Below are 23131 nucleotides of genomic sequence, written 5' to 3' on the forward strand. Positions count from 1 at the left end.
GCCATCATTTATTAAGTATCTATGTGCCAGGCACGGTGCCAGCCTTAAAAAGTACTATTTCTAGTTGTCATACAGCAGGGTATGTAGCTTTGATTTGCCTCATCTGAAAAAAATGTAAAAATTGAGGCTCAGAAAAGCTAAGGGACCTTCCCCAAGTCACTCAGCTACTACGTATGAAACCAAGATTCAAATCAAATTCTGACTCCAAAGCTTTTGAATTATGCCAAACTACCTTCCAATGATCATGATGAAAATACATAAATTATTTCCCATTATAAAAATTACAGTACCTGAGATTTCTTGACCAAACTGCACGAACTGAGAGAGTTTAGAGCAAATCACAACAGGATCAGAGCTGGAGGCCTTCAATTCTCCTTGTATCTCAGCAGACTCAACTCAGCAGCTTGTAACCAGATTAGGAAGGGCAGAAGACAAAGCCAGATGAGAATGCTGCAAGTTACCTAGAAACCACACACCCAGGAGGGCAGGAACACCCTGCCTTCTCCAGAATGAATTAGCAGCAGACTGTTTTTCCCATCTGGGAATAGGAACACAGGCAGAAATGACTCACTGTCATTAGGAAATCTGAAGCTGTGTTAGCCACCCCTAAATGTTTCAATGGGGTCCAGGAAACTTCCCAATCCTAGACCAAGGTCATAAGTTAATGGGAGCCAAAAGAACGATATTTATGCTAGCATTCCAAAATCACTTCATGGGTGAAGAGATCGTTTCTACCTAGGGCAATCCTATAGCCAAGAGAGGAAGCCCATCTACCATCCTAGCTTTGCATATTCCCAGTGATGGGGTGTCCACCACCTCTCAAGGCAGTCATCCCACTGTGAAGCAATTCCTGGAGACTTTATGGTTCTGAAACCTGCCCACCTATAATCTGTCAAAGATAACTTCCACAAAATATACCAAATAGCCGATTTTTAAACAAAATTCTGGCTGACTTTTTAATATAAATTGACAGCTAGAGTACACTACTACCGCTGCCATCTTCCGGTCTCTTCTGCTTCTTCAAGAATGAAGCCAAGAGAAGCACACAGAGAGAAACAAGCTTCCAAGGCTTCTGCCAGGCAATCATTTACAAGCCTGCCCTGGCTCCCAACTAATTTCAGTGGTGCCTGCCCCAGGGAGCTCAGGCATGTCATTAGTGCTAATTGTTGTGGCTGCCAAGGTAACCTTCACACAGTTTGCAAACAGGCTGTGCACACACCACAGGCAAGGGAGCGGGGGAGACCCCAACGGAGATGAGCGCGACCCAGGAGCTCTTCCGGGGCACTGCCGTTACTTCTCTGATTCTCTGACTTCTCAGACTCTCCGTTACTTCTCAGACTTCTCTGATTCTGTTGTTTTCTAAAGGGAGGAGTCCGCCTTTCCACTCTTTCTTTCCCTTCGTGGGAGCTGCCCCCACTTCCAGAACAGAGAGAGAGAGAGAGATCTACCCCACTAGGCACACAGCTCTCCCTTATAGCTGGCCTCCATTCCCAGAAACTTTAAGGAGATATTTTTAAAAGACAGTGTCCACAGTTTGGTCAAAACCTATTTTAAGTTTTTGCCACAAAAGGATTTTCTTTAAAATAAAAATTGGAGGTAGGGATTTGACTGACATCTCTCACGAGTATTTTTGAGGAAAAGACTACATAGTGACCATGACCTAGCTTCCCAAGTGCAGAATTGTCAAAAACCAGCACTGCTTTCACATCTAAAAGAAAACCAGTCTAGAATATAATATTGGTGTATTCTTTCCTATGGAGGAGTTATTGCTTCTTGGTAGAGCTTCTCTGCCCTCAGTGTCTGGGTCATCAGACCCCACAGAATCCTCCCTAGAGGTACAAGGTCTAGTGACAGGTGGCATTTCATGCTGGTGGTTAACCCTGCAGACCAAGACTGGCCCTCCCTGCAAGGGGCCCACAAGGCGGTTCAGAACAGCCCAGCAAGTTGTCGCCTTCCTGCGCCTGACAGTTTCAATTGAGCAACAAGACTTTTGACCAAATTCCAGCTCCGTAGCAGAACCCAGTTATGCTGCACAAATGAATTCAGTTTTCTGTTTCCAACCTGAAGCATATAACTTCATGGGACCACTTTATCAAGTTGGACGGTGTCCAAAAGTATTTCCACATGAGGGAAATGTCTCCAGACCCTTGGTGCTGACAGACACAGACAAAAGGCGGCTCATCAGCCACTTGACTGAAGGACCAGCCTTCTCTAAGTGGGGTTGTTCTTACCCGCCAGTCCTCAGCTCCAGGGGGAGGGGTTAGGGACCCCGTGAAAAAGGAGAGAGACCCCTCACCTTGCCTGCAGATGGGGGTGTGGGAGCCCACAGTCCCAGCACCCCACACTCACCAGACCTCTCTTCCAAGTGCTGTTAGAAATCAGATTCCAGGAGACAACGAAGGGGCAGGCAGGCCCTGAGCCCTGAGGAGCGCTGGGTTAGTGGGAGCCCCTGCTCAGGCCCTCCAGAGCCTGTGCTCTGCCAGGCCTCTGGAGCCTTGTCCTGTACTAAGCAAGTCTCCAGTGGACTTTATCTGTAGCCACCACAAAACGAAAACACCATCGCTGTCTCCTGCTAAACTGCAGCCCAGGAGTGCAAGGCAGAGGAACTAAAGATGCCAAAGTCTTTGTTTTTAAATCATCTTATTACTAAATGATCCCCCCCACACACACACACACACCTACAGAATTCAAAGCATTTAGCCCCCAAATCATTTTACTTTTTTCAAAAAGTAAAAATCCAAAGCTGTCCTCCCAGGGATGCCCAGTCCTGGGGCTACAGTCATTCCTGCTCCCCTCTGGGGGTACCTCGGTCCACAGCAGGCCAAAGGAGCTGAGCGTGGAGGGCAGAGCCAGACGCAGGAAGTGGCGCGTCTAGAGGCCGAGCCCGGGCGGGCGCAGCTCCTCTGCTCCAGGGCGGGACCCCCGCAGGGCGTCCCGAGCAGCTAATGTTTAACCTCCTGCAGCCCGTGGCACCGATCACTGGGACTACCAGGACCTCACCCGCGCCCCTCCCGGGCCGAATTCCTAGCATAGTTTTCCCACGCGGTCCGGCTCACCTGGGGGTCCCCGAAGCTGGGAGAGTGGGCAGAAGTCCCAGAGTCGTTGGCTCCCTTTCTCAGCCTCGTCCAGTCCCCGCCCCCGGCTCTCTCCACAGTCCCCGACTGCTCCAAGAGGTTCCCGGAATCCTCACCGTCGCGCGGGCTGGGATGCTTCCCCAGTCTCGGGAAGCCTGGGCGCTCTCGGGAGCGGGGACAGAGCTGCCAACCTGCGGGGCCTGGGACAAGAGAACTTCGCCACGCGAGCAGCTAGAGGCCTGGGGTCTGACGCCTCCTACTCCTAAAACAACCTCCCTACCCCACCCAGAGGAGGGGTGGAGCTTCTCCCAGCCCCCAAGACCCGCTATTTTTAGGCCGGTTACAGAGCAGGGAAGGAGGGAATGCCAAATTTAACCCGTTGGGAAAATCCAGGATTCATGTGAATGGCTCCCAGGCCTTGCTGAGAGGCCATGCCCCATGGAATTCAGGGAGGCTGATGTACTCCTGTACACACACACACACCACCACCACCACCACCACCACCACCACACCCTCCAGTACAGTCCCTTTGCTGCTGGAAGCAGGGACAGCTACAACCTCCTGGGCAGATAGCCCAGCCCACCTGCCCTAAATTAAAGGAATCTTCCTGGTTTCTGATCCCACCTCATGTTAGTCCTTACAGTGAGTCCCAGGCCTGGTCAAATGTTAACCACCACCACCACCACCACCCAACTTATTGCTTGTCCTGTGGACCCAGCTGTGAAACCTAGGACCAAAAAATTCTTTCTTTCCTGATATTAGCCTCTGATTCTTTCCCACAGTCAATGCTTGCTTTACTGAGACTCAGATTTCTGGAAAAAAATTTTTAAGGCTCCCCCCACCAGCCTCAATCTGCCAAGCTCTGTATCTTGGGGCAACCAAAACAAACATGTATGGGAATAATGTTGGCAATGATGTGCAAAAATTGGAACCCCCATGCATTGCTGGTGGGAATATAAAATGGTACAGCTGCTGTGGAAAAGAGAATGGCAATTCCTCAAAAAGTCAAATATAGAATTATCATATGATCCAGCAATTCCATTTCCAGGTATATACTAAAAAGAATTGAAAACAGGGACTCAGATATTTGCACATGTATGTTCATAACAGCATATTCACAATAACCAAAAGTTTGAAACAACCCAAGTACCCACTGACATATGAATGAATAAACAAAATGTAATACGTACATACAGTGGAATATTATTCAGCCTTATACAAAGGAATGAAATTCTGATACATGCCACAACTTGAATGAACCTTGAAAATACTATGCTAAGAGAAATGAGCCAGACACAGAAGGACAGATATTATATGATTCCACCTATACAAGTTACCTAGAATAGTCAAGTTCATATATCCCAGAAAGTACAATAGTGGTTACCAGGGCTGGGGGAGGTGGGGGAATTAGTGTTTAATGTGTACAGAGTTTCACTTTGAAAAGTTCTAGAGATGGATGGTGATGTTGGTTGTACGACAATATAAATGTACTTAATGCTACTGAAATTGTACATATTAAAATGGTTAAAACGACAAATTTTATGGTATGTGTACTTCACCGCAGTTTTTAAAATGTTAAAAAAAAAAAAAAAAAAAAAAAAAACAGTGGGTGGACTAGGGACCAGGACCAAGTAGGGATGTGTGTGAGTCATCTGCTCTGATGGGGAATCTTGTTCCTCCTCTCCTCTCCTGGTCAGGGTGCACTTTTCTGTCCAGGGGTTCCTACTGCCCACTGGAGGGGAGAGAAGAGACCAGGCTTTGGAGTCAAAGGTTCATTTACACCCCACATTCCCGAGCTGTGCAACCTTGGGAAAGTCACTTAACCTCTCCATAAAAAAGAAGAAAAAAAAACTCTACCTAGCAGGGTCATTATGAGAATCAAATTAGCTAAAGCGTCTTTCGACTGAGCCAGGAGCCTAGCAGTCAGCATGCGTCCTCTGAGTTCAGTACAGTGTGAAATCTGCGGGGGCTTAGAGCATTTGCTTCTCAGCTCTCTTCCCATTGTATCCCCTAAATGTACAGAAAGTAGCACTGAGGGTATCTGTTTGTGTTTGTCATTTCCACCAGACTCAATTTCCCCCTGTGTAAGTGGGTGCCCTCTTTTGCAGGGCGGTTGGGAGAAAGTGGACTTGACATGCACCTCAGTCCACCTTGCCTGTAATGCAAAAGCTAAAGACTCCATCCTCAGGTGACCAAGACCGGCCATGCATGGGACCCTTGTACCCTTCCCTTACTGGGCCACAATTCCACATTCAATATAGCCAAGAGTGATTGAGTGCCTACTGTGAGCCAGGCTCCGTTCCAGGTCCTGAAGATACCAAGAGTTGATAGAAGACGACATCACTTAGCACTAAGAAGCTGTCACTTCTGCCAGAGCACACACAAGATTTGGTGGTGCCAATGTCAGTCCCTGACACAGAAACAGGCCAAAGGAGACTGGCCCTAGATGGCTAGTCCAGGGGACATTGTTTAAATGCAGACACGATGAGCCGTGGAGATCAGCTAGCCATATGGAACATGAGCTGTGGACATCAAGGATGACAAACAGAGAGAAGCAAGAAGCCGAGGTCCCTGATGGCTACAGTGACTACACCCACCCTGAATGACTTGCCTTCAGATTCTTTTACATAAGAGAGCAATAAACTTCTATATTTTATACACTAATGGCCCTTAGGATTTTTGTGTCATAGACAGAGAAAGCTAATACTAACTGACATGTGGGTCAGTCCCCACACCCCTGGGCAAAGTGGAGATCCAGGGAAAGTGTGGCACCCCAGGCAGTGTTTAGTTCCACGACGTAGCAGCAACAACCCAGCATTGGCTCTATCTGTTACCAGGACCCAGCTTCCCAGTCACCAACCCCTCTGGGCCTTGAATCAGATGCCTGTAAGTCCTGGGACAGTGCTGACGGTAGAGATTTTCCACCAGCGTGTTGCTGCCTCTAACCACGGCCCTCCCTTCCTGGTTCATGTAGTTCCACAGATGCAGGGCATAGGAGTCGTTGAAGCTCGGGTCTGTGTCCCAGACTTCGTAGTAGCGCTTCCACTCTGGGTAGGAGATGGGGTAAAATCTTTGGGGGTGTAGGAAGGACAAATTCAAACACTTGAGGTCGCTCACCTCCTGGAAGTCTTTGAGTTTGCACCATACTCTCAACATCCTCGTCATCAAATTGGGACCCTGGTTGCCCCAAATGTCTGAATTGTAGTGTTCAACAAAGTTTTCCATGCACTCCCATAGGAAGGAGTGGCGGGGGAGGAATCCAAACACCCCGTTACTAGAGTACTGAGAAGACTGGGCAGCCAAAAAGTTTTCCTCGGGGATGGGCCTGATGGAGATGACATCGGTGTCCATGTAGATGCCACCATACTTCCAGATGATGGCCAGGCGGGATGCATCGGAGCTGACATGGAGCCAGTTTCTCTCTGCACTGGTGTTGATCTGCGGGAGCAGGTGCAAATCAGCCCCAGCAGCAGGGGAAGAGGGATGGCTGTCGCAGCAGGACACCTGGCCCGAGGGTAGCTGGGAAAGAGGAATCAAACCAGCTTCCCAAAAATCTATTTGCCAGAAGCCCAATTTTGCAAATTTACCAAACTTACCTCCATCCCAAAAAAGTTACCTTTTAGTAAAAAGTTTACAGCAATCTGAAAAGATTTTAACAGCTTTTAAAGAATTCATTAAATTGTTTTAAAAAATAAAAAAAGAATTAAAGCAGTGAAAAGGTAAAATAAAAACCCAGAAGGGATCTCACAATGAACTGTATGAGTCATTTTCAGTGGGGTGTCCGTTAACCACAAATATGAAACTATGAAGGAATAATTTTTGTAAAGTCCTAAAAAATGCTAAAAACTGAACAAGAAAAAGATAAAGTAGGAAACTATAGGAAAAAAGTCAATATGTATGGTATCTGAGAAACTGGTAAAAGAATCTTAAAATGCATACATGCCTTTGTTCACTAATTCCTTTAATAATATTCATTGAGGTCCTACTTACGATACGCCAAGCTCTGTTATAGCTGCTAAAGATATGCCAGTGAACAATGACAAAAATCTCTACTGAGAAGAGATAGACAATAAACAAATAAACATATAATATGTTGGGTGTTCATAAGGCCTGTGAAGGAAAAAAAGCTGAATGAGGGAGCTATGAAGGGGGTAGGGTGAAACACAATCTTGTTTTAGGTTCCAGCAGAAACTTGAATCAAGTGGGTAAGTGAACCATGCGGATATCTTGAGAAGAAGGTTCTAGGTTGAAGGAACAGCTAGAGCAAGGGCCCTGAGGCAGGAACAGGAGGGAGGCAGTATGGCCAAAAGAGCGTAGTGCAGGTTCACATGGGGCAGATGCTTAAGAGCTCTATGTCCCAGGGCCCACTTTGTTCCTAAAATCCAACATAGCAAAATGGAGGTGTAGCTTAGAACAGCCCAAACTGCGTTCTGGGGAACATTAGCTCCAAGAAAATATTTACGTCATAATGAAAGGGTTTCATGCTCAAATATATTTGGAAAATGCTGGATTGAGTCAAATTAAAATGCTTTAGTTCAGGACTACACAAGAGCCTTTAATCTCCTCATGTGCATGGTTAGTCTGTGAGAAAAGGATATAGTTAGTATTCAGCATCTCCCAAAACAATTAGAGTGAAGATTTCTTTTTCCTATGAGCAAAATACAACGTAGGAAATGTTAGTTAAACACCAGAGTGGGGACAGCAGGCCCAGAGCCAGCGTGCTGCGTGTTCCTGTACAGTCCTGGAGCACCCTCTAGCAGGCTAGCACGGAGAGTCGCAGGGACCTAGGCAGCATGTCCCTTCCACCAGTCCTTCTCCACTGCTAACGCCTGCCTCCCTGACCTACAGCCTGCCATGCCGCTGCCTGGGACCACACTAGTCGCCACCTACTTGTTAGGAACCCTGTGCTGGCAACTACAGGTGAAATCTCAATCCAGTGAGTCAATCTACCTCCTCCTGACAGGTCTCAAATTTGAGACTTTCATGCTCTTCAGGAGAAGAGATACCGGTAGGTGCAGTGGGATATAGAAGTTACGTGGGGCCAAGAGTGAAATTGACCAATTACACACACACACACACACACACACACACACACACACACACACGCTTAGGACTGTCGCTTAATCCAGAAAATGTCTCCAGCTGATAGCAACCAGGAGCCAAGTGTGTCCTCCACCCAGGAGAGCCACCCAGTCCCCAGGCAAATGAGATGGCGGGCACAGGGGCAGGAGTTTTCCTTTTTTATATATGAATACTGTAGTAGGCTGAATAATGGCCACTCAAAGATAATCAGATCCTAAGTCCTGGAACTTGTAAATGTTACCTCGTGGGGAAAGGGTCTTTGCAGATGGAATTCAATTAAGGATTTTGAGATGAAGATTATCCTGGATTATCCTGATGGGCTCTAAATGCAATCACATGTCCTTTAAAGAGAGGGAGAGGGAGAGGTAGAGTTCACACACACACACACACACACACACACACACAAATGGATGTGAAGATGGAGACAGAGGCTGGCGTGACAGGCTCTACAGGAAGGATTCTTCCCTAGAGCTTCCCAGGGAAATGGGGCCAGGCCCTCACCTTGATATCCACCCAGTGAAAACGATTCTGGACTTCTGGCCTCCAAAACTGTGAGGGAATATATTTCCGTTGTTTTAAGTCACCAAGTTTGTGGTACGTTGTTACAGCAGCTTTAGGAAACTAACACAAGTGCCTCATGATGGCTTCAATTTTGCCTCTTGGCCTGCAAAACCTGAAGTATTTACTTTCTGGCCCTTTACAGAGAAAAGTTTGCTGACATTTGGCCTAGCCTCTGATTAGAACTTAGATCGGACTTCATATGGCAGGAAATGGTATTATTTTGAAGTCAGTTTTTAAATTACTTTTTAAAATAATTTTACTTATACAATTAACATCTCATCACTAAATTCACTCCTCATCCAATCATACTAAAACACCTACTATTACTGTGAGTTGTGTATTTTCTTCAGGTCTTTTGCTTCCATATAGATGTGGGGTTGGGGGGTTGCACAGCTAAAATGATTATAATTACATTATAATATAAGAATATTTAATTTCATCTTGAGTCTTCATAAGATGCCAGAGATAAAGCCAGCATAATGGAATTACTGAGTGGCTATATTGTAATGTCCTTATGCATTACCTGATTATGAGTCCTCTGTGAGAGAAATATTTAATTGAAACATTATTTCCTTATTATGCTATGTTACTATGATAAAGATTACACACCTCCTAAGAGCTCCAGGAGTGTCTTGATCATATCTTAATATACCCCAATCTCATATAGCCACATTCCACCTGATCTTCATGGGCTTTCTGTTTACATAATTTTCAAGTTAAATGTTCCCCCTCAGGTGCAAAAAAACAAAAGAAAGAAAAGTTTAAGATAGATGGGTTTAACTCTCGGTGAAAAATAAGGGGTTTGTACACCTAGAAAAGATACAGCAACTCATTCGGTTAAAAGTAGACTCAAAAGTATATGGGATCCTCAGGTAGAAGGCTGGAAGCAAAAGCTTATAGATAAGCTTAAGTCTCTCCTGTTTACTTGAATCAGGACTCAACACAATAGAAAGAAGTCCAGGCAAGAGTCAAAGGAACTGGGTTCTAGTCCCATCTCCAACACTGAGTCCTTACCCCCAGCTATAAAACGAGTAGGTTGGAATCGTTTTCTGTCGTCCCTCCCCACACTGGCAGTCTAAGATTCTCTGAACACTTACCTGAGTGTACCATGAAAACAATGGTGTGTCTTCAAACAGCTTTGTCATATTCAAAGGGAAGAGGAAAACATTGTCTATTGCTGAAAGGAGGGAAAAGGCTGGGTAAGTGGAGTTTGGGGGCGGCTGCATGGAATTGCTGAGACCCTTCATAAAGAACGCCACAGGCTGCTCAGGATAAATCTTGGCAGCAGACTCCACAGCACAGGAGACCAGTGGGGGTGGCTCCATTCTCTCAGAGGTCTCTATGAACACAATGCTGCGTCCCTTGCCCAGGAGGCCCTCTGGCCCCTGCTGGGACTTGTAGGGAGGCAGGCAGGAGAAGTGGCAGCTGAACTTCGTGGTGAGCCGGTAGAGGAAGCCACAGGAAAGCAGCAGGATGACCGACAAGGAGAGCTGGAGCTCCTTCAGCATGTCTACTTCTCTCTCCTAGCTGCTCCTTCAAATCAACACAATTAATTAAAAATTAGATTCACAAAACCAGATGAAGATAGCACACAATAAAATAATGCAAAAAATGTCACTTCTAAGCTTAGATTGTTAAAATCCTAAATAAAATATGACCCAGTCCCGCACTATTAAAAAGAAAAATGCATTAACTAGGGTTTAACTGAGGAATTTAAGGGTGGTACGAAAGAGGAAAATAATAAATTCGTTAATAGGAAAACTATTGGTAAAATGCATTATCTTAGCAGATTGAAGAAGAAATGCTGTATGATCATTTTGTTTCCATAGATGTCAAGAACAGGATGAAATTTGACATTCACTCATAATTTTTAAAAAAACACAAGGAAACTTTCTTAAACTGACCAACGATGTCTACCAGAACATAGAGCAATCATCACACTTAATATGAAGCATTTGAAACATCCCCATTAAGACCAGGAATATGATATAGATGTTTATTATCAGTTACTCTTCAACATCATTCTGCTAAGTCTAACCAAGGCAATGAAACAAGAGAGAAGAATTTCTACTATGAATATTAGAAAGAAAGAGGCAAAAATATCACTAGTTGTAGAAAATATGATTGCTTAGAAAATATCACTAGTTGTAGAAATTGCGAAATCTAATAGAACTAAGAAGGAAATTCACCAAGGAAGCAACCTGCAGGCTAGAGTTAAATAATTTGCCAAGATCACACCATTAGCAGAGCCATGACTCTAACATGCCACCAAAGCCCAGGCTGAGAACTGTTACCTGCAATACCTCCTTCTCCATTAAGTGTTAGTTCTAACCCTAACTCACTTCAGGAGAGCAGAGATCTCATTTCTTCTGGTGGTCTATTTTTCATATTCCATATAACTTTTTTAGAAAATGCAAAACCAGTGAATCACAGCTTACCTTCTAGCCAGGAACTTGCAGTTAGCCAATATCTGAGGTCTTAGCAATGACAAGTCTTTCCTGCTATACTTTCTGATAAATCACCATCTAATCTTCCAATTCAGCAACACTGGGGGAAAGTAAATCATTGGCAGAAGATTAAGAACACAAGAAGTTCCCAGGAAGTTCCTCCCTTTACTAAGTTCCCCCAAACACAGAGACCTGGGGACAACAAAGGGCTCACATGATTTTTCAGGTAACCCACACATTCATCCTGCCTATTTGTGGATCTATCAGGAGGGCTTATAGGGTGACAATTTCAACTGGAGAAAACTGTATTTAAGGCTGGAGCCAAAAGACAGTGTGTCTGAGCAGTTGAGTTTCAATCAAAATAATGGACAGAGACTTGGGAAAATTTCTTCACCAGACAACCCTGTTCTTTGGTCCAAACTTTGCAAAGGTTTGATTAGAAGAAAAGAAAATCTATCACCATAAATAAACAATGGACAACCCCAGTAGTCCAAGGCCCTGAGATTTGGAACAAGAATTGATTTTCCAATTTCAGTCCCAGCAGCTTCAGGAAGAGTCCTTTTGCTCTGAGGTCCTCCTCGTGGGTCATACTTTCCTCCCAGTCTCACAAGGTCAAGTTTATTGCCCTCCACTGATGTGGCAATCCCCACATGTCCCAAGATAGTGTCATTCTGCTGTGTTCTACTCTCCAGTGTCCCTGACATGAGTACTTAGTAATACTCTTTGGAGCCATTCTCACTCAGGGAGTCACCTATCTTCAGTCCAGAACCTTCTCTCAGCCATAAACAGATATCTACAGTTCCCCTGGACACTCTGGTGTGAGCAGGGAGGTTCCCTCCTTAACAAGCTAGATCCTGACATAGCAGGTCCTACATTAAGGGAGGTAAAGCTGTCCCACTAGTCGATGGCTTCTTCCTTTTTTTCCTGTGCCCAAGGCTCCCCAGGAATGGCACCTTGGGTCAGCACACACACCTTTTCCTTTTGGAGCTGAATTTCTTCTCTGGACCTCATCAATCCTAGGTTCAGCCTGCCTTGGTATCCTTCCAAAGTTCCCTGGCATTGGAGAGACGGGTTGTTTTTTCCATTCAGTGACGGAGGAGAAGAGAGCAGAGCTCCTGCTCCCCTCTCTGGGGGAACTAGACGGCTCCATTCATGGGAGTGATACATTCCTAGTGCCTGTGTTTCAGGTGGGTCATATATTCTAGTGCCTTCCAACTGTTTGCGGAATGGCCAAAACCATGGTCAAGTGTTCAAGGGAGAGAGCGGTGAAGTAATTGGTGGTCTTTGTCACAGGGATGAAAGTGAGCGTTAGTGATGCAAAAAATAGGACATGACCAAGAACTAAGTAGAGGAAATGATGGAAAGAGCACTGAGCTTGGAGTCATGCCTCCACCCTCCATAGGCTGAGGATACCAGGACAAGTCCCTAAACTGCTCGTATGGAAAATAACTTACCTCAGGTTCATTGTGAGGATGGAAGGGCTCTGTAAACCAAAGAAGCAGCCCTCACTTTTTACTAAGGAAAAGAGGAGAAACATAGAATACTATTACTATAGATGGTGTTTGGACTTCTTGATGACAAACATGTTGTCGTTGTTATTGTTATTTTTATTTTCAAATTAGTGAAATCTGTTTCTCAGTGAACATTCCAGAAGGAAAGCCTCAGCCCTGTATGAGATTTGATAAGATGTGTGCAGCAGCCAGCAGTCAGTCACTGGTACCTGGGACCTTTTCAGAATCACAGCCTAATATCCTTTCTGAGTCTTCCTGAGGAGGCCTCCTGCCATCTGAGCCACTTCCAGGAACGTCCCAGGGCCCCCAGATCCATCCCTTCAGCCTTCCCTCTGATGTGGACGGCAGAACTGCCATCCCTCCCTCCTACTCCCCTGTTTGCCTTATCTGGCCTGTACCACCCTAACTTTCTGTCTGTGTGAGCAGGTGCCACAGCAGCAGCTCCTCACCTGGACTCCACAGATCCCTAGAGGCTCCAAGGATGGGTGTCAGGAAACCCTGTATCCTGGGACCACAGCTTGCATCAGTCCCTTTATCGTGGGGGCCACTTATTCACAGCTTCTCCTACATATCAGCTGCCCTGAAGACTGTCCCTTCTCTTTGGCCCTCGTGACGTTAACTCTGTTCAAAATTATTCCAAATGTCTTCATCACACAGTTGCAGGGTTTCTCCAACCAGACAGGCAAACCCTAGGAACCCCAGTGTAGATATCTGAGTAGAGATGTACAAAGAGACAATTTATCTTAGAGCAATGGGTGGGTCTGAATACACTGATGACAGTCACATATGCATCCTGATATTGTCTACTTTCCTAGGAGTTCCTGCCTTCTGTGAGCGAGTTCCTGCTTCCTCCATTATAACGTAAGCCAGACTTGGTCAATCCAGTAGCCTACGGAGCATGGGTAATTGTTGCTGATGAGACCTTAGGAAATGTACATTGATGTAGCCCCAAACAAATGAACAGGATGGGAAATAAAACTCGGAATCCAATGTTCTTTTTATTTTACAATACTGTTCTTTGGATGTTTGGAGCTAGTGTAAAGAAAAGGCAATAGAGGCAAGAAAACCATGGAACCAGAGCAGAGATTTCCCCACGTCTCCAGCCCTGCAGTTAACCTCAGATAACCTCAATTGGAAATAGTTCAATGTTTGGGCCCACACTCCCTCTGTTATAAAGGACCCACTGTATCAAGAAGGAAAAGTTAAAGGAATTTTCAACAATAAATGTTTGTTGACCTTAATTATACGTGAAAATCGCACCTTTTAATTCTGTAACTTCTTTGAACTCCAATTTATTGCAAGAAGGAAATATTCAAGCCAACAATACTTGTCTTATTTACTTTGGAGCCCTTGGAACCACAGTTCCGGTTTTTAACATATTTGTTAAGCAAGTGAGACTGATAAACTTGTTAAAGCATTCAGCTATTAGTGCAAAAACAATACCCAAAGTGATACCTTATCAACATCGCCAATTCCTTTCACCACTGTTCTGAAGCTGGAACAAAGACTGGAGACCTGCGCTTACATGAATGGAGATGAGATAGCTGGACAGAGGCAGTTCATTCAGAGTGAGAGGTAATCCATAGCCTAACACTTGGGAACCCGTAGTACAATAACTGAAGCCCATCGAGGAGTGACATTTCGACATTAATTCCTGAAAACCAATTTTTTTCTTTTACTGAAAATCAGTGAGTTCCTGCCACATAAGATCCTCTTGTCCCATGGCTAAATTTTAAACTGTTCTGCATCTCTAAGAAAATGGTCTAGCCTTGTGTTTCCGGCAATAGCTCAGCCATACCAGTCAAACATGCTCCTGTTTACAAGACCTTACATAGCTGTCAAGAATGCGTTTCTGAGTTTGTTCTGGAAATTACTATGTTCACACATGTCATTTTCCCCCTTTTTAAATTTACTTGCAGATAAATGAAGGGATGGAGCGTAAGGGCAGGGAGATAAGGGAAACTAATTGTTCTCAGTGAAGCAATTGTACCCCAGACAACCCCCGTTCAGGCTGAAGAACAGGGGCGGCAAGAAACCTACAGAAAGCAGTAGTGCCAGTCTGAGAGTGGAAGGCTGCTCGAAGGAGCTTTGTTTCTAAGTCTGTAAGTCAGAGCTTAGTTTCTTCTTTCTAAAAGGAATTGGAAACATCTTAGAGCCACCCTGTGCCAAGTGTCCATGTGGCAGGGGACCTTTATGAAGACTGAGTGGCTGTGAGAATGAGCACTACCCAATATGGCTGAAAAAAACTGTTATGAACTGAATGTGTCCCCTCACCCTCACCACCACCACCAAAATTCCTATGGTAAAGTCCTAACCCCTGATGTACTGGTGTTTGGAGATGAGGACTTTTGGAGGTAATTAGGTTTAAATAAGGTCATGAAGGTGGGATTCTTACAAGAAGAGGAAGACAGAGAGATCCGTCTCCAGGAGCATTCACTAAGGAAAGATCATGTGAGAACACAGTAGGAAGGAGGCTGTCTATAAACCAAGAAGAGGGTCTTCTCCAGAAACCTAATCTTCATCTTGATTTTGAACTTCCCGTCTCCAGAATTGTGAGCAATCAATGTCTGCTGATGAAGCCACCAGTCTGCAATATTTTGTTATAGCAGCTCTAACTAAGACAGAAGCTCCACAGAAAGCTTCTTCTCTTTAATCTCCTTCCACATGTCTTCACGAGAACCTGCTTTTGAGCAATGGGTGAGGTTGAAGTTGCTCTTAAAATTTAGAGAATTGAGACCGGGTCTTCAGTGGGGAGAGGGCCACTTCATCTGCAACAGAAACGTGTAACAGGTGGGAGTGTCCTCCTTGCCTGAGACCTCTCTGCTTTCCCTTCCACACACCCCGCAGTGTGTCCTCTTGTTATGCCTTTTCTCTTCCAAAGAGGTCCCCCATCTCCCTTATCTCGATGCCTGTCAATCACATGCACCCAGTACCCAATCAGAAATCAGGGAGTCATTCTTAACTCTCCTTCCCCTCATGTACAAGCTATGCTAGTTCAGGTCCTTCAAGAAGCAGACACCAAAGCGAGATTGACTGTGCAAGGAAATGCCTGTGTGAGAGAAACTTGGAAAGGAGCTGTGTAAGGCAAGGCAACTGTCAAATCACAGAGAGAAGCTTGGGCGGAAGTGTCCCAGGCTGCCTTGCGAAAGGCTATCCTTGTCTAAGGCAGGTTCGGGAAAGCCATCAGGGAGTCCTCACACCAAAGTCAGCCACTAGAGGAGTCCTGTGTCTCCCCAGAGCAGGTCTACCTCAGTGTTCTTGCCACACACAGTCATTGCTGTGTGTGGAGAAGACTGTGGGAGGAGTAGCCTCGGCACAACTCAGCAGCAGCTGGGACCTTTGGTCAGTTATGCTCCCTCCAGTTGGAGGTCCATAAGGCATATTCTTATGGCTGCCACAGTGCACCCCTGGAGCTAACAGATCTACTTCTCCACATAGTTTTGGGGGAAAGTTCTCCCATGGTTCCCATTGGCCCTTCTTCCAAAGGGAAAACTAATAAAGGAGGTTAGAGGGATGAAATACAGCACCTGTCACTGTAGTTGACCGCAGGCCTGCAACTCATCTGCTCCGTCCTCCAATATCCTTTTGGAATTCCCTTCACCCTCAGAAGTCACCTCATCAAGTGTCGGTAGCGTAGCTGGTTGTACAACTCACCTCCCTGCAGTGCCTGAACCCTTGATAGTTATACCCTTTCTCAAGTCAGGGTTGCTGCACAGGTCTGTTCATAGTTGTAAGGGGGCAAGAGAGTTCCAGGAGGCCCCAAGGTGGATCTCTTAGGTTCTCATATTCCTCTCAGCTGCTATTATGTAAAAGCAGCCTGACCTCCTCCTGCTGAGCGGGGTCAATTACTTGCTGGTCCCTGGGCACAAGAAGTCTGACATGCCTTGCACTGGATCCCTTGCAATAGTACCTGGTGAGAAACTACTCTTTTTGGGATCAGAACCTCCAACACTGAAGAGCTCAGATTTGTAGGGACAGAGGCACAAAATCCTCCAACAAGTCATTATAAGTGGTGGTCAGTGGGGTCACTCCTATTTATACTCCTTGATTCCTGAATCCATGTACTCGTCCTGTTGAGAACAGAACACCCTATACTGGCCCTGAACTGATATATCGTTACATAAAGGATGATATTCCATTCTTTCAATGTTTTCTCCAAGCTAGCACTTTAGCTGTGCCTTTAGAAGGCCATTCCAGAAAAGTGAATGGTGCAATATGTCATATAACTAGTAGATCCCATGGTCACGGGCCCACTTCTGTACCCCTCTCACTCTAGTGATTCCCCTGGTCAAATGCTGTGCTATGTGAGTCCATGTCTGTGGGTCAATCATTCCATGACCCCGAACGGTACTGTTGCTGAGGTTTTGCAGGCAGGAAAGGCAAACTCATACCTGGAATATTCATTCCTGTGGGAATGAACCATTGGCTCTTCCAATGGAAGGGGCCTGATGTAGTCAACCAACTGGGCACCAAGTAGCCAGTTGTTCTCCTCAAGAAATAGTCATATCAAGGATTCAATGTTGATCTCTGTTGCTGACAAGTTGGATATTCAGAGGCAGCAATAGCTAGATCCATATTCAGAAGTGGGAGTCTATGCTGATGGACCAATTCATGGCCTCTATCTTTACCACCATAGCCCATCGTGGCAGTTCTGGGCTGGTGACCAATTGCTAGACTGTTAGCAGGGCACCAGTGTTCCTGTGAGGTATCTCACTGTTGCTTTAATTTGCACCTCTCTGGTAACTAATAAATTTGAACATTTCTTCACATATTAGTTGTCTGTTTTTCTCATCTGTAAATTGCTTTTCATGTGCTTTGCTCATTTTTCTGTTGGGTTCTCTGCCTTTTTCTTACAAATCTAAAAACCCTTTATAGAATCTAGATATTAGTCTTGTGTTGGTTTTAAACACTGCAACTATCTTTTCCCAATATGTCATTTGGATTAATTTGTCTTTGGTGCCCTCTTATTTTGTTAAATGATTTGTGTTTTGGGGATCTTTTTAAAGAAGACCTTCTTTACTCCTAAGTCACAAAAACAGTCCCCTACATTTTTTCTTTATAATTTCATAGAGGTTAAGTAAAACACCAGTAGTCCTGAATTTGAAATAGAAGTACCACTATAAACTCCTGAGGTATTTTGTTGTGTCTGTACACTTTTCCTAGCTCTGTGCACTGAAGAATCATAGAAACAATGACTAATCCAGTAGCAATTAGCAAACTTTATACCCAGATTGTGGTCTTAAAGTACTGTGTCTCACTAAGAGAAACAAAGGCTTTTGGGGAGAAATGGTTCATTCCAGGCCTGAGAAAGAAAAACTAAAGATGAATCTGAAATATATTTTCACAACAGATAGTAAAAAAGCTACTAGGGTTGTGTCAAAATAATTCGGGAACCAACTTGAAGGGTTTTCTACTGAACAAAAAAAGGACACTCTTAGCTTTAAAAGGTATACTAAATGCAACTGATTGAAACTCTTCAAATATGTTTAAATCTGTAGGTTCAGAATGATAATTTTTTATTTTTTTAAATAATTTTTTTATTTTTCAGTTATAGTTGACACACAGTGTTATATTAGTTTCACGTATATAACAAAGTGATTAGCCATTTATATAACTTGTGAAGTGATCACCCCAATAAGTCTAGCACCCATCTGACACCATGCATAATTATTACAATATTATTGACTATATTCCCTATGCTGTATTTTACATCCCTCGACTGTTTTTGTAACTGGCAATTTGTACTTCTTAATCCCTTTCCCTTTTCACCCAGTCCCCTACCTCCTCCCCCGCATCTGGCAACCATCAAAATGATCTCTGTATCTATGAGTTTGTTTCTGTGTCTGTGCCTCCTGATGAAGGGATACAGCACCACCAATGGTCTCTTGGATATTACCTAAGTCTGATAAAGCATCTAAGTCTGATACAGAGAGTGGGGAATGTGTTGAACTGCACCAAGAGTAAAATCCAGACTGTGGGAAACTATACATCAAAAGACCTGGTATCTTCATTTGAAAAAGTATAAAGAAAAGAAAAACAATGGAAATGAATCCTGAAGTTTAAAAGACACTTAAAAGATATAGCAATTCCTTTTAATGGACAAGACTAAACTCTAGTGTCTAGAATTGCACACAGATGAAAAACTATAAAGAAATACAAGAAAGTAAGCTATAAAAGACAGGATAATGGATACTCTTGGAGGAAGGGAGGGTGTTTAGATCAGGATGCGGCACATGGCGGGACCTCTAGGGTGAATGGCAATCTGAGTGGTAGCTATAGGGGTGTTCACCTTATAATGATTCCGTAACTACACATTTGTCTTGTGGGTGTTCTGATTCTGTGTTTTATTTTACTTTACAATTTTATTTTATAAAAAGACCTAAAGATCCAGTGATTGGACTCCTCAATAGTAAGTCAGAGACTTACTCAAAAAACAAAGTTATAAATTCTCTATTACATAAAAACTCCTATAAATCAGTAAGAAATAAAACTCCAATCTAGTAAAAAATTAGGCAAAAGCTATGACCAGGCAGTCCCCAGTAAAAGAAATACAAATAGATTTAAATATATGAAGACATTCAGCCTTACATGTAAGACCATTAAAGCTGCACTTGTATACCATTTTTTATCTCTGCAATGAGTAAATGCCTGTAGAGGTTAATAATATAAGGTGTTAGGAAAAATGTGGAGAAATGATGACCTTCACACATTGCTAGGAGCATAAATTTGTACACCCTCAGTAGAGGACAGTTAAGCTATACTTATCGAAATTATAAACCAATATACCCTGTGTCCAGCAATTCTATTACCAGGAATTTATCCTAGAGATATAGTTGCACATGAGCAAAATGAAATCTATTTTCACTGATTTTATTTTCAAAGGAATAGAAACAACATAATGTCCATCAGAAGGGACCGGTTTAATAAGTTAAGATACACCCATATAATGGAATAATATGTATCCATTAAAAAGCAAGGAAGACTTTTATATATGCACATGGAATCATCTCCAAGATATGTTTTAAGTGAAAAAAAGCACAGTAAAGAAGAGAATGTATGCATTGCCCCAATCTTTTTCAAAAGAGAGGCAAAAAGGACACAAATTCAACTGATAATGTTGGTTGCCTCTAGGGAGAGGAACTAAAGGACTGGGACAGAGATGGAAGAGATTTTTCATTGCATGTACCTGTACCATTGGAATTGTGTACTGTGGGAATATATAAGCATTTCAGAGTGATAACATTTATAGAAAAACAATTCAGTATCTCAACAATGACTGATAAACCCAGGCTTATAATGAAAGTTCAGAAGTTTGATACAACTGAAGGATTCAGGAAATCACCAGGAATTTCCCACTGTCAATTCAATAATTCGATACATAAAGAAGTCCAAAATAGACAAGGCAAAACAACTGAAATGCTTTGGAATCTTTTGATATGCTTCTCTAGCCTTTCCTCGCCGTATTTTATATATTAAAAATAAAGATAGTGATTACATTTTGCAATGTTCTTTCTTGTTACCATACTTTTATATACTTTTAAGAATTGATTTTGAATTTTCTTCATAGTTTTGCTACTATAATTTATATTAAAGTTTAACTTTCTAGATTTGTTAAATGACCAGACAGGAGTCAATGCTTTCTCCTAGGTGGTTTGGGATAATTGCTAGTTGTTGATTTGGCAAGCATTAACACCTTTACAATGTTAAGCTATCACATCCAGAATCATAAACTATTTCTCCATTTATTTAAATATTAAATTATTTCCTTTAAAGCAGTTTAAAATTTTTCTTTATTGAAGTCTTCTGCATTTTTTGATAAGTTAATTTCCAGAAATGTTTTCATTTTTGTTCTTGCTATGTTGTTCTCTATAATTTTTTTTCCACTGGTTATTTACTGTTCTAGAAAAATGATTTTTAGTTCTTTTTGTATCTGGTAAACTTTTGTTGACCTTGTTTATTCGTATGAACCTTCTTATTTTGCTTTTCTCCTTTCTGTATAGATAATCTGCATATACATGTTCTGCAAATAATGAGGTTTCCTTTCCAACCATTGTATCTCTTATTTTATAGCTTTGACCAAGACCTCCAGTACTGTATTAAACAATATGTGTGAATCAAATGTCCCTTTGATTTGCTCTTATAGTAAGTACTATGTTCCTCTCATTTGTCAAACTGCTACAGTTGGAATTTCACAATTTTTGATGTGATTGTTTAATGAATATTAATTTTCTTCACTGTACTATAATCTCCATGAAGGTAGGAATTATACCTGGTACTTTCACCGTTGTATCCCTGGTATAGTGCCTAGGACCTATTCATCTCAAGTATTTCTTGAATGAATAAATGAGTGGCCTAAACTGATAATGAAGAATTAAAGAAAATTGTAACAGATGCGGGCTTTTCTTATCTTGCTTTTTCTTCCCCTATTCTAACTACAAGCTCATTAACACTCAGCATAGGTATCACTCACGTATTTTGGTTGCAGACACCAAAACTCACATTGGCTAAATTAAGCAAGAGGGAAATTTATTGGAAGGAGATAAAGAGATTGGGATTTAGGGATTAGAAGATAAAAGGAAGGTTGAAACACTAGGCTAAGAAAAAAGCAATTCTGAAGGTGTAGAATAGATAATAGAAACTACAAAATAATTTTGTCCAGGCACTGCTACTAGAACTAATGAGCACCAACCATTTTTTTTTCATTTATAAATCATGAATTTTTATTTTTTACAGATGTGTTAACAATCTTTATCGTAAGTAGGAAAATTATGACTGAGAACTATTTTATTTTCTTGGAACAGATAGGAGTAAATGTTTCTACCTGGTGCCATAGAAAACAGTACATATAAATAAAAAGGCAGTGTTTCTTTTTGTTTATATCATGTCACTTACTAGTAATTGTGTACGCATGTGAAAACTATTGGTTTGTAGAATATGTTAATTTTTCCTTATTATTTACTACCTTTCTTTATGTACTTATTTTACTGTATTCATTTCAGTTTTAATTTCCTTATGTTTTCCACCTAAACTGTCAGGTCATTTGAATATGTGACAAGAAAAAAGTTCTGAGATGTTCTACATTAAAATTATAGCTGCCTGTGAGAGAGACACAGAACAGTTAGCCTGTAAAAAAACAGTTAGCTGTAGACCAGCTCTCTCAAAAAACTGCTCACATTCATGTATATCTGTTGGAATTTAGGATTAATCTCCGGGTGGCTATTTCCAGGATTACCCAAAAGAGAATAGCCAAGCACCATAGAACCCCTGGAACCTTTCTCATTTGCATGTGTATTTTCCAATCTGCTGCTCACAGCTAATCCACAGGAGCTGGTACTTCTGCCTTATGGACCCTGGTGTTCCTATCCCAGAACTATCCCCGCTTCACCTCTCCCATCGCCTTTGTCGATAGCTAATGCAATCTTTCTCCCCCTTACTTGAGTATAAAAACATTTGCAAAACTCTGGATTGACAGACATGTCTTTCCTACTTAGCCATGCTGCTGCTGGAGGTTTAGACTCTAAAAGGGACCAAAACTTTTGCCTTTCAGGATTTTGTTCAAATTTTAATACTCAAATGCATTTTACTCCTTTTGCATTTCTGACTCCTCCTTGGTTTTTTTTCTTGTGTTGTCTAATTGTTTTGTTCTTTCCACCAATACAAGGTTAAAATGTAATGGAGGTAATGGGTAACCTTGTCTTGTTCCTCGACTTGGACAGGAATGCTTATAGTGCTTCCCTGTTCAACAAGATACTAGATTGTACTATTTTTTTAAAAAAATCAAAAATGACCCTTGTATTTTGCCCTTTCATCATCCATGGAGATAATTATGTTTGTCCTTAGATCTATTAATACGTGAATTATATGGTTCCTAATATTGAATTGCCTTTGTATCATGCTATATTATCTGAAAAATGTGCTATAGATTGTTTGCTAATATTTTATTTAAGACTTTTGCATCAATATTGATATGTGAGTGGCTTGTGGTTTTTTTGTGTGCAATCATTCTCAGATTCAGGTATCAGCTATACTTGCTTCATAAAAACTGTAAACTTGCCTTCATTTTCTATATTTTGGAACTGTTTACATAACATTAAAGATTATCTGACTTTTAAAAGGTTTGTTAGTGTCTTCCTGAAATCATCGGGGCCAAGTGTTTTTTTGCACTTGGGAATAAGGGAATAAGTGGTTTTTTAGCACTTGGGAAAAGGAATAAGCCTTTCATAACTTTCTGTCCTTTCTGTGGAAACTTTTTTTCACTTTCCGTCTCTACTTAAGATGAATTTCAGGAAATTCTATTTTCCGAGGAAATTAAACATCCATTTATCAAATTTATTATACCAAGTTATACAGAGTAATCTTATGTTTATTTGAATGTCCTGTTTCAGTGGCTATTTCTCTCATTTATTTATTTTTTGGTATTTGTGCTTTCTTTTTTGATTGGGTAAGCTAGAGGGTT

At 42.4% G+C, this 23131-nt stretch overlaps 2 protein-coding genes across 5 annotated transcripts in view; both read right to left on the bottom strand.

Annotated features, from left to right (window-relative positions):
- DZIP1L (DAZ interacting zinc finger protein 1 like) overlaps nt 1-3339 on the bottom strand; it is a 41617-nt gene extending 38278 nt beyond the window's left edge. Inside the window, exons 1-2 of one of the 4 annotated variants that reach the window (XM_033133269.1) lie at nt 3057-3339; nt 291-403 (exon numbers count right to left, since the gene is read on the bottom strand). The gene's annotated coding sequence lies outside the window, so the exon portion shown is untranslated. Of the gene's footprint in view, nt 1-290; nt 404-2805; nt 2836-3056 lie in introns of those variants that run through there. The other 3 variants (XM_033133270.1, XM_033133271.1, XM_033133272.1) reach the window with 3 other exon arrangements.
- Nucleotides 3340-5871: 2532 nt separating this feature from the next.
- Nucleotides 5872-10250, bottom strand: A4GNT (alpha-1,4-N-acetylglucosaminyltransferase). Its single transcript, XM_033133140.1, has 2 exons — nt 9815-10250; nt 5872-6512 (listed from the first exon to the last, which is right to left on the bottom strand). Exons 1-2 carry the CDS (start codon nt 10223-10225, stop codon nt 5898-5900), a joined length of 1026 nt encoding a protein of 341 aa, XP_032989031.1. The 5' UTR covers nt 10226-10250; the 3' UTR covers nt 5872-5897.
- Between the last annotated feature and the right edge of the window lie 12881 nt (nt 10251-23131).

Source organism: Rhinolophus ferrumequinum, chromosome 17 (assembly GCF_004115265.2).
Source record: "Rhinolophus ferrumequinum isolate MPI-CBG mRhiFer1 chromosome 17, mRhiFer1_v1.p, whole genome shotgun sequence".
NCBI classification, from domain to species: domain Eukaryota; kingdom Metazoa; phylum Chordata; class Mammalia; order Chiroptera; family Rhinolophidae; genus Rhinolophus; species Rhinolophus ferrumequinum.